The following is a 14,252-nucleotide window of genomic DNA, read 5'->3' on the forward strand; positions in this document are numbered from 1 at the left end:
CCTATTTAGAAAACTTTTCTCTACTAAATAAAATTGATGTATTATTTGGAAAGGGATAGATGATTTTGAACCCACTAAAAAAATATTCATGTGATAGGGCAGTATCGGTGACATATGTTTCCAACTTTTTCACTTATTTTGATTGGTAGGCAATGAATACATATTTAAAATACAAACTCTATTGAAAGTCACATTTTACCTTACACTCTATTGAAAGTCTCATTTTACCTTACACTCTATTGAAAGTCACATTTTTCACGATTTCAAATGAGAGTAGTCTTATTGGCACTCATACCACATCTTATATCTATCTACATTCAAATAATTTTAACGATGATCATTGCACAATTTTATTTATTATAGGTTCACATCTATATATTTATTAAAGAAATAACGATTAGTACAGAGAATATCGAACAAAATAATTACTTGAATTATAACTAATAATAGAAATAATCTTCGGTCGTCGACTCCGGTGAATTCGATGGTGTTGGGACACGTGCGTTTGCCTCTGTTGTCGGGACTTTATCACCAATTGCTCTGCAAAAATTTAAAAGAATGACTTTGTTTAATTTGTTTAAAATGTTAACAAAAATGACATAAAAATTTACCAAAGCTTATTCGATAAATGAATAACTAAGTCTTCAATTATTTATCTTTGAAATGATATTTATAATGTATGCCAAATTTTTTTGATAACATGCAACACGTTCAAGATTTGTGGTTTTGTTTGTGATGTGTGGACATCAATCATCATGCCAAAATTGTAACATGCATTTAAATTGACAGAACAAAACCATTTTGCCTGCATATTATCGTACCACCTATTTCGAAAAATGGGAAGAGTGCGTATCCGTTATTATTTTCGCTATCTGTTATTCTTTTTTACAACAGTGTATGGATCGCAACGGTAAATTCAAGTGTTCATACCAAAAATATTGTATATAAAGTCAAAAAACCACTGAGAAATTATGTCTTGTCTTTATTTACTCCGTAAGTACAACAACAATGTACTAGTTAGGGTGTACTTAGGTGATATTAAATAAATCAAGATTTCAAAATTGATACTATATTCCGAAAAAGCATTAGTTAAGGATCAAAGTAAGCTAAATAAATATATATAGGTCATGGTGATCCTTTTCTAGATTTTTGATTTCTAAAATATGGTTGGAAAAGGCTGACTTGGACTTTTACCTTATATTTGCATTGGTATTATTTGGGTCTCATATATAAAGAAAGAAAATCAAGGATCTGCTTAAATTTCGTTAGAAGATCTTTTATGAGTTATTAAATCTTATATGAACAGATAAATAGGTGTTATTGACCAAAATAATTACCTTGTATCGTATAGAAAAATACCAAGGGGTCCAAAGATCTGACACAAATTCCAAAACCTCACCTAAGTACATCCTTAATAAGGCAATAGTAGATTTTAAAATCTCCTAAATCGATTCGGAATTGATACATCAACTCATCGTATCAGTCTTTCTTTCTCATTACTCTGTTAGAGCAGTATTTGTGCAACACGTACACACACACATACACACTAATTAATTTAAATCTGTAAAGTGAGAACATGTAAAGGCGTAACGTATCTGCTCCGATGAGTAAACACGAAACGATGGAGTAGAGGTTTTTAATTAGTGCTTGAAATAGGAAGTTGACAATTGGAAAGTTGAAGTCATCATTTTTCGTCATAGATTCTTGTTTTGAATCTTAATAAAGCACATATCAGTATATGTTAACTCTAACTGATTTGTTAAGTCATACGTACTTTTCACAGATATATCGGTTGTTACTGTAACAATCAACGTCATTCCATTTTCCCCAATATCTCATTTCCATGCAGTCCTCATTATATTTATTATTAGGTTCTCCCGGCCACCAATTCTCAAAGGTTAAAGCTTGATTGTCACTCCAGACGAAATATCCTTCCCGTTTGGTATCCGATCCTCCAATATATCGCCAATGACCATAAACTAAGGGGAAAAAACTTTTGTCATTTAACAATATAAACGCCAACTTTTTAAAACATTCAATATTATAGAACAATATAGCATGATTAATCTTATATGAATAGTTATCAAAGGTACCAGGATTATAATTAAGTACGCTAGGCACGCGTTTCGTCTACATAAGACTCATCAGTGACGCTCATATCAAAATATTTATAAAGCCAAACAAGTACAAAGTTGAAGAGCATTGAGGATCCTAAATTCCAAAAAGTTGTGCCTAATATGGCTAATGTAATCAATGCCTGGGATAAGAAAATCCTTAGTTTTTCGAAATATAAAAATTTGAAACATGAAAAATTAAGAAAATAAATAGTTTCTGCACTACGATTAGGATTTCATTTTACGGAACTAAAGCGGGTAAAAATACTGTGCTCTGGGTCCTTTTGAAATGATAGAACAATTTCACAAACCGAACCATTTATTTGAATGGTAGCATTAATAATAGTCTTCATAAGATTTGGTTATATTGTTAAGAATTCTAAAGTGCTCTGCGTTCTGCATACTTGAACAGTTGCTGTCATCGTAAATTCATTCACCACTACACCTGTTATTTATCCTTTCAATGATTTTTAATAGTATACCGTATACGTAACTTTTGAATTTTTCGAGAACCTAAGGATTATTTTCTTATGAATAGGTCACCTCAGTGGTCTTCAACTTCGAACTTAATTTGGCCTTGAATAAGAGCAAAAATAGTATACCACTTTTCAATAGTCATATTTCAATTAAGCAAAACAAATCCGGGCAACAAACTAAAACCGAGGGTAACACATCAACTACAGAGAAAAACAACAGAACAACAGAAACACCGATATACAACATCTGCGTTTTATTTTACGAGATATTGTAAACACAGTCAAAGGGAGAGGTCAGTGCACACGTGACATAATTAAGTGTTTTGTTAAGTCACGCTATCTGAATCATTTCTTGTTTGTACACCTGTATTTTGGGTAAATCTGTTGTAGGATGTTCATGTGGTCTGATGTTCTGCTTTCAATGTATATTCTTGGACTTTTTTTGCTATCATTTCAAAATACTTTCCACTAATAAACAACGAAAATTAAAATTATACTACTGAACAACCTGTCATTTTTGTTACGAGCGTACCCGACGAACGTGATTCAAGAAATAGTGTTTCATAAATAAAAAAGTTTACACTCTGTGAATTGAATTATGATACTTGAAAAAAAATATTCTATATAGATATAAAAAGATGTTGTATGAGTGGAAAATAGATCATCCAATTAATAAAAGTAAACCATTATAAATCATTATAGGTCAAACTACGATATTCAACACGGAGCCTTGGTTCACATCAAACAGCAAGTTATAAAGTGTCCCAAAATCACTAGTGTAGAACCATTCAAACAGGAAAACCAGCGGTCTAATCTATATAAAAAAGAAGATGTGGTATGATTGCCAATGAGACCGAAATGACACAGAAATTAACAACTATAGGTCACCATACGGCCTTTAACTAACAATGAGCAAAGCCCATCGATATTTTGTAATTGCGACCGTTGATTACATTTTCGATTAAAATATTTCCTGATTAGTCACTTACATGCTTCGTGCATCTTGTCATGCACATAGACATTTTCACCTTCGTTGTTGGGTTCAACGAGATACGCACCAGCTTTCTTACACATTTTCTATAATAAAAAAAAACAGCATGAGTAATATTGTTCATTGCTCAAAAGAAACCATATTAATTATTTCATAGTTGACTGTTTGAAGACAGTTAACCTGTTAGTATACTGTGCTAAAATTCTTTTGTTGTTAATAAAGAGCAATGAATGTATGTGTAATACTTATCAGCATATCATTTTAGAGGAATAGTCTTCAGCAATAATATATATGTTTATAAATTAAAGAAGAACAAAAAATTTGCTCCCGCATATTTACAGATCTAACATTGTTTGATTATCCGATGGATGAAATCTGTCGTAGTGTCACTTGTTCAGACGTACATATGATATGATTATTTTTGTGACTTCATCCTACATTAGTTTATAAGATCCTTTAAGACAGATAATTGAGCTGATCTGTAAAAATTCCATCGTCATGCCTTATATATTATGTACTGTTTGTCGATGCCATAAGGCATAGCAAAGACTAAGTAAGTAAGTATGTAAGTAACTGTGTTTCGATGATAGATTGAAAACTGACGAGGAGAAGTAACATCTGGCCACGAAAGCTTTATTATTGTAGATTCTAAGTAGGCGAGTGGTCTAGAGCGTAAGAGCGTAAAAGAGAGCGTCGGATACAGTGCACGGCGATTTGGTGCCACGATATCTCAGTAGCATAAGTTCGAATTCCGGCCAGGGCAGAACAAAACATTTGCTTCCACACATTTACTAATCTAACATTGTTTGGCAAATTATATTATACAATTTCATCCTTGTTATAACAGCAGTGTCGACAAGTCCATTGCTAAATCCTTGATAAATCCTCGCTTACAGATTGCCAAATACATGATAGCGCTATAGTAACATGCTTTTAACGAATTTATTTATTTGATGCAATATATAGTTTTTGTGAAATTTAAATTTATATATTTCAATGACACAGTATGATTTTTATATTTCACCTGTTGCATTTTTATCAATTTTATTATTGTAAACAGTTGAATCAAATACTTATGTCCTTTACCTGAGCTTCGGCATATGTTGCCTTTTTGCCAACAGTTCTGTAGTAATGATCTTCATATCTGAATGAATTGGTATTTGACAACCATGTTCCAAAAGAACTGCTGCCTATATAATCATCACTGCAATGATAATAATAACGTTGACAACTTCAGCTACAAATGATACTATTACTTATGAAACATAATAATCAACAAAAAGAAGCGATATACAAGATTTAATTTGAATTGATCAACAAAAATATTAGATAGAAACACCTGGTTTATTTTTTATCCAATGAACAACGTTTCATTTACAGATCGAGTAGATATTCAAGCGTAACGCTAACAATGTTGAGAAGGGGTCCACTCGTTTTGCTGGAGATCAGGACAAAACATTGGCAATGAATTTCAAGATGAGAAATTAGTTTTGAAAAACTAAAAAGGAATTTAAGTGATTAATCAGACTTTATTTATCTGTCAATTTTTACGTTTCCATACGTTGTTATTTTTTTTTACATTTTGTGATAAAATTATTGATTTTTGAAATAAAAGTTAATAATTTAAAAACGTTCGACGAGAAAACGCCACCATGTGAAACTTTAACAAATTAGGCAATTGCTCACCTAAGTACATAGTATCCAATCTAATTAGAAATGGAAATTCGAATGCATCGGTTAGTTTTGTTTGTTGTTCTAAAGATTGTGTTTAGTGTTGCCAGTTCAAATGTCATGCAACCATTTAAAATCTTAGAGACGTGTGACTAAACCAAATCGCTTGAATACCGAAAGGGTGTCAATCATTTAGAATTGACTGGGTAAATGTCATCCTTTTTATATCAATCACCCATTATGCCATTCCAATTATATAGCAAATGTCGCGAATTGTTGAATTGTAATAGAAATTATAAATGTCCACAGGGCATTATTAGAGAATAATAGAGCGATATAAATTCCGCGAGTAAAACGCGTGATTTTGGTGTAAATCGTCTCAGCTACTATTTGTGAAAAAGATTTTGGAAGGCCTGAATGATGAATAATAATAATAACAACAACAAAAATTAACAAAAAACACACTTACACATTTTAGGTGTAATACCATCTATGATTTTCCCCTATTAGTCTTTGTTAAATTTGCATTTTCAAACAATTGTGCAGAATTTATCTTTGTTTCAAATAAAGAAATACTTAGCATGAGTAAAGTTTTATCCTGTCCAGTACTATAGAAAAAATTTCACATAACATTTCATTGCATGTAAGACAATAATCATCACTGGAAGTTAACCAATCAAATTTCCCCCATTATTCAACCTGTGTATAAGATTTACCAACTATGTAAGCTAAAGTTTCCAAAATATTCTATAGAAACCCCGGATAAAAAAATAATGGTGCTCAGAAATACCCAAGACATATGTTTTACTGCAATAAAATATAGGATTAATTACCTACAACTGTCAAATTCATGGGGATATTTTTTTTTCGACCTATTTTCGTATACAACCGGATGTGACGTACCATGATTTGGTGGTATTACACCTTTAGAGGATAAAAGTATCAAGGGCCTAAACACATTAGTAAAAACTGTCCAAGTTCAATCCTCCATGAAAAATACAATTATTCTTGAGGGACTAAACATTTACAGATCAATATATAAAAATATCAGGACATTGTCAACAGAGTAAAGTTCACTTATGTTGTGATACTGTGAATTCTCTTTTCATGTCGTGAATGAACAATTGTTTTCAATTAGGAACAACATGTTGGCGTGTGTATTATATAACTCAGTTTTGTTAGCCCGGAGGCAGAATATTTGTTGAACATTAAGGTTCGAGGTTTACTAAAGGAGGGACGACAAATACCTGAGGGACAGTCAAACTCATAAATCGTAAATAAACTGACAACGCCATGGCTAAAAATGAAAAGGACAAACAGACAAACAATAGTACACATGACACTACATAGAAAACTAAAGAATAAACAACACGTACACCACCAAAAACTAGGGGTGATCTCAGGTTCTCCGGAAGGGTAAGCAGATCCTGCTCCACATGTGGCACCCGTCGTAAATCCGGTAAATTGTCTAATTCGGTAGGTCACATTCATGAAAGGGAAGGGGATTGTAGTTACGACGTAAGGAACATATTCGATATCATTTGGGAAACGGTTATTCCATAACGGTCAACCAACTCGTGATGGCGTCCGTAAAATTTACGAAGAGATGATTTCAACTTCACCAATCAGGAACTCTTGATTTAATAGCTTCCTTGTGAGCAACAACCCTAATTTACTAATTAGGCCGTTAGTTTTTCTCCTTTGTCATTTCGGGGCTTTTCATAGCTAACTTTGCGGTATGGACCTTGTTCATCGATGAAGGCCGTACGGTAATCTATAGTTGTTAATTTCTGTGTCATTTGGTCTCTTTTGGAGAGTTGTTTTATTGGCGATCATACCACATCTTCTTTTTTATATTTATATTGTCCACAAAATACATGTACGTTTGATTCAAAACCTTGCAATAGTTTACCTCTCACAAATGAAATACTGTTTTTCGTCACATGAGTATGAATCCCAGTAGCCAAGATAACCCATTCTTGTGCATCTTGACCCACCTGATTCGTCGTTTTCAATTTCTAGCCAATTACTATATTCCAGTTCATCACTATTGCTTGCAGTAACATATCCACCAGATTGTTCTTCATTAACAATACCCATAAAGAACCATGTGCCTGGTTTAAAATGTACAAAATCAGCATTGTTTCAAATATTGTAGTTGCAATGATCAGTCAAAAGTGACAATATTTTGTTTTAACCTTTTGCGAGTTAATATTACGAATGAACAATCAGTTTTATTCCTAGAATAAATTTGGCATGTTAATATTGATCGATATCTACATTTATCTTACCTCACATACATTTCTAGGAATATGATTGGGTAAAAGCGTTCTCGTGGAAACTGTGTATATTTAATATTAGGTTAGTTAGGAGGCGGGGCTTATTTCATACACGGTCAGTAGCGGAGTTGCGTCCCTTTATATTCCATATAAGGTAATAAGGAGGCGGGGCTTATTTCATACACGGTTAGTAGTGGTGTTATACGTTCCTTTAGGAAAACAAAACAGTACTGAGAAAAAATCTTAAAGGTTTCAACAGACGAAGAAAGTGATGATAAAGTGAAATAAATTCATAAAACACATTTAAATCTAACAAGTTGTCATTGTTGACATCTGTTTTTGTTGGATCAAAGGAAGTAGTTTCTTAATCATGTTAATGCTAACTGTATTGAAAACTTGCTCATTTTGATAGGTCACTAGTCTAAATTTTACACGTTAAGATAGTCGGTAAAATAAATTTGTTACATAGTGTGCTCTCATCCCATATGGAATTTACTGACCTCATATATACCGTATTAGATCACTAGCACACTATGTAACCAATAGTATTGTCATTTCTTATAATTGAAATTTAAAAAAAAACAAGGGAAATTCATAGACTTATGACGAGTGTAAAATCACACCACTGTGATTTGTAATTATTAAGCACTTCAAAGTTGAATTCATGATTTTACTTAGTTGGATTAGTTTCTAAAGGCAATGCCGTTTATTGAAACTTGAGTGCGTACCCATATTATTCCAAATAAAATAGTCTTAGAAAGTTATAGTGATGCAAATAACATGCATTAACTACCAATTAATGTACTGTAGAAACACATTTTAAAAATATAAAACAACACGTTTAATAATTTATTGCGTCCGAAGCGCTTTTCTGGATTTACCTTCATCAGGAACGCTCGAAGCCAAACATTTGAAATACGAAGATGTATAAGTACCGAAAATCGTTGAAGAGCTATATGTTAAAAATACCTAAAATAAATAGCCAAATTCATCTAAAGCCAACTTTGCCTGAGGGAGATGAAACCTTAGTTTCATAATAATTTCAAAATTTATAAACGGACAATTTTAGTAAAGTTTGTTTAATCATGTCAGTACCGAAGCACTGACTACTGAGCTGATGATACCCTCGGGGACTGATAGTCCACCAGCAGAGGTATATGTATTGTAATAATAAAACAAAATCATCATTCTAACCTTTTTTGTTATTCCTTGTTCTTTGATTATAATATTGATGATTGGTTGTTGTCTGTTTTAGATTCGATATAAAGTTATTAATATCAAACAGAGAATTATGCAAAATTAAAAGACGATGAAGGTTGGGAATCACCATGACAACAAATATATGATAAATAACGAAAACAATCACCCATATAACACTAAAAAGAATGTTTAGCACACGAGCTCATAAGAGTCCAGCGTGAATTCGGGGGCCAAACAAGGTATGTAGTTTTTATTCACACAGTGGTACCATTTTGTTTTATTCCTGACAAGTAAACATTCGGTATACGTATTAGTAAAATAATGTAATTCATAAATGAAGAGATAATACTGCGGTTAATATAAAAGAAAAATACATGTCAACTATAATCACCTGCCCCAAACGTCAGTCGAGCAATAAAATCGTTCTCGTCATGGTCCTCTATTTCTGTCAGATATCCACCTCGGCTCTCACATGCACGCTGCAATAATTATTAACAATAGAAATAAAAAATCTGCAGATAAGTATTGTAAAATTCGACTGCTATACTTACAGTCGATTGCATTGATTGTATATGTATAGGTACTATCTTTGGTAAGCTAGCTTGCTAGCTAAACCGTGAAGTCATTATTAGGTAACGTAAACTACCCTCCTTTTGGACTATTCCGACAGATAACCAATCTGTCTGTAGGATAAGACTACTCTATAAGGACTGTAGTATACCTTACCTAGTGATGACTTCACGGTTCAGCTAGCAAGCAAGTTAACCAAACATTTTAATTTTACCCACACACTAAATGCAATCGGCTGTAATCAATAAAAACTATTAAGAGTTAGTTATTGTTCCATTACGAAATATACCTAAAACCTATCCAACTTTAGCCCTAGTGATAATATGAATTAAATATAATTTAATTCCCCATTGAAGTCCCCCTCATGATATTTTTTAAAAGTTAATTGGATTTTGCCTGTTTTGTAGTTTGGTTTAACTATAGCAATTTAGTATCTCATTTTATACAATTCTTTCCTTTCAGAATCAATATCATTCTTCGTAATTAGTCAAACCAAAAACAATTTTTTCTTTACTAGTTGTCAACAATGAATATTTCGATCATAGTATAAGGTTATTTAATGGTTTGAGTTGCAAGAACAGGAATATTATCCAAAGTATATTGATAATAAAACATCGAATTGTGTAATGCCATATGATAATTCCTTTATATAAGTCGTTGTTTGTCCATATTATATCAGAACAAAGACCTCTTTGTTTCCTTATCAAAGTGGAGCTTTTACAATATCATATCGTGATGCCATTTTTTATGGTTGTTGTAGTTGTATTTTTATATCATCTTGCTTTTTGTCGTCTGTGTCATCGTTATCATGCTATCATGCTGCAGAGGCGGATCCAGCCATTTAAAAAAAGGGGGGGGGGGTAACCCAGGATAATGATGGGGTTCTTATCATATGTCCCTATTCAAATGCATTGATCGTCCAAAAAAAAGAATGGTTCGAACCCCCGGACCCCCTTCCCGCTGGATCCGCCACTGTGCTGTTTATTCTTACATTTACTAATAAAACTTAGGTTGAATATACATGTAAAGTTATCTATCATGCTGCTTATGTAGCATGCATCATCTATTTGACGTTACCTCTGCAGCTTTCCAGCCATATGCACTGGATGATGACGGCCAGTAACAGTGATCTTTGAACTGAGACCATTTATCGGGACATTCATCACAGCATACTGAACATGTTAAATATAAACGCTTTGTTAGTGACCTTTTTTTGTTACTGTTTGTTTAACACATTTGATTTCTATAAAGTATAAACAACATATTTCAATGAATAAAACATAATTTTTATAAAATTAATGTTTTCGTCGAAAAAGACAATAGTCAAAGAGTTTACTGCAATATAAAGTAAAATGCATAACTTTTCTTTTAAATGTAAGTGTGAAGTTTCGCTAGTGGAAATAATGTAGAACAAAAGAAGCCGATTTTGGTAAGGTTCGTATTGCATAGCCATAAGTTTGCTTGTGTGATTTTTTGTCATTGTTGTTTAGCCATTTTATTTTAGACAATGCTGATGTCTGTTTTATTGGACTTATTTCCAAGATATCTGCTCTATCTCAATTTGTTTCCCCATTGAAGATAAACAAAAATAAAGGAGAAGTAGTAAAGTCAATTGGTGAATGTTGATTTAATTAATTCATTGCTTACACTGAAAGACAAAGAATTCTTAAGTTTGTCCTTTTTTGCAAATAACAAAATATTGCACATCTTCATTAAGACCAAAAAGATTGAAATCGTTTTATTAATATGTATAAAGATGAAGAGCATTGAGGACCCGAAATTCCAAAACTTTGGGCGCATTACTTTATTATACACGAATAGAACAACGATTGTCATATGTGGAAAAAGGAGACGATGACCCTTTCGGGATACAAGCGTTCAGCTCTGGTTTTTGATTGGGTTTGTTTTTTATCAATCTTAAGTTATTCATATAATGTAATGTTATAGTCTGTGTTTAATCGGTCCTTTTATATGACAAATATTACAGGTACTTGTATCTTCTCTTTGCAAGAGTTGTTGAACGTTTTTAAAATTTTGAGGCCTGAATACAAACATGTTTAAGAGATTCAAACTTTTTGCAATACTAAAGTGTAATATGCCACAGAAATTTCTTATCAAAATTTACGTTAATTTCTTCTGTAAATTGTAATACTGATTCAATCCCACACACATTGTATACAACAAAACATATGTGTAATGGGTATTCTATATATCATTCAAATAGTAGCTTACCATAAACGACTAACACAGAAAGCAAAAAGCCACCAAACATCTTCGGTATAAATTCAGTCCTAGTGTCTGATTTTATAAAACTAGTAATTTTATATAGACTCGATGGTCGTTAATTTTTTTTTGCAATCATAAATTTATCTGAAATTATACTTGCCACGTAAAAATTGACTGTAATTGTCTTATAATTCTTTTAATATCTGTTACCTTGGACCTTTCTGCATAGATGATACATAAAAGGTCGATTTTAACAGCTTATGAAATTATACTCATTAACAAAGATTAGATACCTAAATGTCAAATGAAACGGTTTTAAAATATCCTTTAACAGTGTGGATTTTTAACTATCGTTAATTCATGTCAAAACTTAAACCATATATTTCTTTGAAATAGATATTTGTGGAAAACAGTTAGTTAGTCTAACGTGCTGTTTTGAAAAGGAAAAATGTTACCCGTTCCTGATATATTGATATTTAAAAGTTATAGTTAACACATAACGTCCTTCATGTACCTTAAGTAGGATTTGTTTGCGGGTGTAAAATTTCGCTAGTTAGACGAAAAAGTGAAAACGAAAAGTTTTTGTGTCTCAAATTTTTGCGGATTCATAATTCACAAATACATATTTGGCGGTTACTAAAATGGTTGCAGTTGAAAGGTTGTAAGATCTACATGAAGAGGAAAAACCCAGTGAACAATATGTTTGATGTCGAACTCCGAAACAGCGGTAACGTCTTTCTTCACTACGCTATGATAGTTAAGTGAAGCTACGTCATCACTGTTTCGAAGATTTGTTTACTCTTATAGTTCTGTTTAAACACAAGAAATTAAAGAAACAGTTATTTTGATAGTAAAATGAAAACGGCAAATACATTAAAAAAAAACAGTATAAGAGGTAAAACACATGATTTTAATTGTCAAATATTTACAAAAGCGTCTCAAATTTACATGTCTCTTGATATTTTTGCTAGCAAAAGTCGTCTCAAATTTACATGTCTCGTGTTTTTTTTTTAGAGAAAGTCATTTACATGTTTCGTGACATTTTTGCTAGCGAAAGTTTGTCTTCCATATAATCAAATTTCCAGTGCGTATCTTTTATTGTCATTCAACCAAACACTTGTCTTTTGTTAACGTTCTTTGAGTTTGTTTTACATTATTATGATCTGATACAGATAATCAACATAATACAGGTAATTTAGATATTTTCACAGATATTCATATTTCTTGTAAATTCTACGAAATTTGAATTTAGTGTACTAATTGGCTTGCAAAATTATCAAAAGTTAATAACAACGCTATTATAATTTCACACTAATGGATAAAGTTATACATAAGTATGTATGATGCCCTTTGGCATTTATGTTGTTAAAACTCACATATAACAATTTTAATCTATCTTCGGTCGTCTCCCAGCTGTCTATATCACTCTGCTCACCTCTTAATATTATTCCATATGACGGCTTTGTGACGTCAAATCCGTTAACTCGGCCTTAATAACTTTTATCCGGACATATCAACGACGTCATAATATTTAAACCGACTATGATAAGTTTGACACGAACTTATCAAGTCAATTTCCGATTGCTTGTGATACTTAGAAAAATTAAAAACGTCAAAAATTAACGTTTTACGGTCTGCAACGCATGGACGTTACGATTATTTCGACGTTTTGTTGGATTTTTCACAAAGAACACACCTTAGAATGATATTTACCGTAAACACGAAGTTGGGGACCTTTTTGTATATAAGTGACACTTAACATCCACGCATTCCATCATTCATCCAAATCCCGAATACAAAAAAAAATCTTATTCGGAAATTCCCATTATTATACATAGTATTCAATTGTAATTATATAACAATGTAATGATAAAGAAGATGCTAGTATTACTAGACTTGAAATTTCTTACATCAATTGGATGATGTAAGCAATTACTATACCTCTGCTGTTGGACTATCAGTCCCCGCGGGTATAATCAGCTTAGTAGTTCGTACATCGGTACTGACATGAATTATAACAAACTTTACTAAAATTATCCGTTTGTAAATTTTGATAAGACGTGGCACGGTACTTGTCTATCCCAAATTCATGTATTTGGTTTTCATGTTATATTTGTTATTCTCGTGGTGTTTTGTCTGATGCTTGGTCCGTTTCTGTGTGTGTTACGTTTCGGTGTTATGTCGTTGTTCTCCTCTTATATTTAATGCGTTTCCCTCGGTTTTAGTTTATTACCCCGATTTTGTTTTTTGTCCATGGATTTATGAGTTTTGAACAGCGGTATACTACTGTTGCCTTTATTTGAAATTATGTACTAAGGTTTCAACTCCCTCGTGCAAAGTTGAACTTAGATGGATTTGGCTTTTTTTGTCATATAGCTCTTATACTGTTTAGGTACTAATGCATCCACGGCTTTCAAATATATGCTTTGAGCGTACCTGATAAAGACAAATAAAAAAAGAAAGCTTCGGACGCATGAAACTATTAAACTATTTGACTGTCCCTCTGATATCTTCCGTCCCTCTTTTAAACGTGTTGTCTTCATTTTTTTTACTAGTCTAGTAAAACTGTATGAGACAATACCTCTGGCCTTTGTTGGTCTTGTGTGGTTTTTAATTTTAGTTACTTGTGTATGGTTTGAAGTTTGGTGTGGTGTTCGTTGTCGCTGGGCTGGTGTATATATTTGTTTGGGCGCCAGCTGAGGGACGCCTTCAGGTGCGGGGGTTT

General features: G+C 32.5%; 1 protein-coding gene across 1 annotated transcript; it reads right to left on the reverse strand.

The window, feature by feature from the left end:
- Window positions 1–336: 336 nt before the first annotated feature.
- LOC143057808 (C-type mannose receptor 2-like) lies at window positions 337–11,636 on the reverse strand. Its single transcript, XM_076231230.1, has 8 exons — window positions 11,534–11,636; window positions 10,379–10,473; window positions 9,123–9,210; window positions 7,165–7,366; window positions 4,668–4,785; window positions 3,580–3,667; window positions 1,775–1,979; window positions 337–540 (listed from the first exon to the last, which is right to left on the reverse strand). The coding sequence occupies exons 1-8, from the start codon at window positions 11,571–11,573 to the stop codon at window positions 441–443; spliced, it is 936 nt and encodes a 311-aa protein (XP_076087345.1). The 5' UTR covers window positions 11,574–11,636; the 3' UTR covers window positions 337–440.
- Window positions 11,637–14,252: the final 2,616 nt, after the last annotated feature.

The sequence above is a fragment of the Mytilus galloprovincialis genome, chromosome 13 (genome assembly GCF_965363235.1).
Source record: "Mytilus galloprovincialis chromosome 13, xbMytGall1.hap1.1, whole genome shotgun sequence".
Classification (NCBI taxonomy): Eukaryota; Metazoa; Mollusca; class Bivalvia; order Mytilida; family Mytilidae; genus Mytilus; species Mytilus galloprovincialis.

Bases quoted from the DNA above. Each gene is read 5' to 3' on its own strand.
- LOC143057808 (XM_076231230.1), bottom strand. From the start codon at position 11,573: ATGTTTGGTGGCTTTTTGCTTTCTGTGTTAGTCGTTTATG. The intron at 9,211-10,378 runs GTAACGTCAAAT...TAATTATTGCAG, and splicing joins ATGGCTGGAAAGCTGCAGAG to CGTGCATGTGAGAGCCGAGG. The intron at 541-1,774 runs GTACGTATGACT...AAATTTTTGCAG, and splicing joins AACCGATATATCTGTGAAAA to AGCAATTGGTGATAAAGTCC.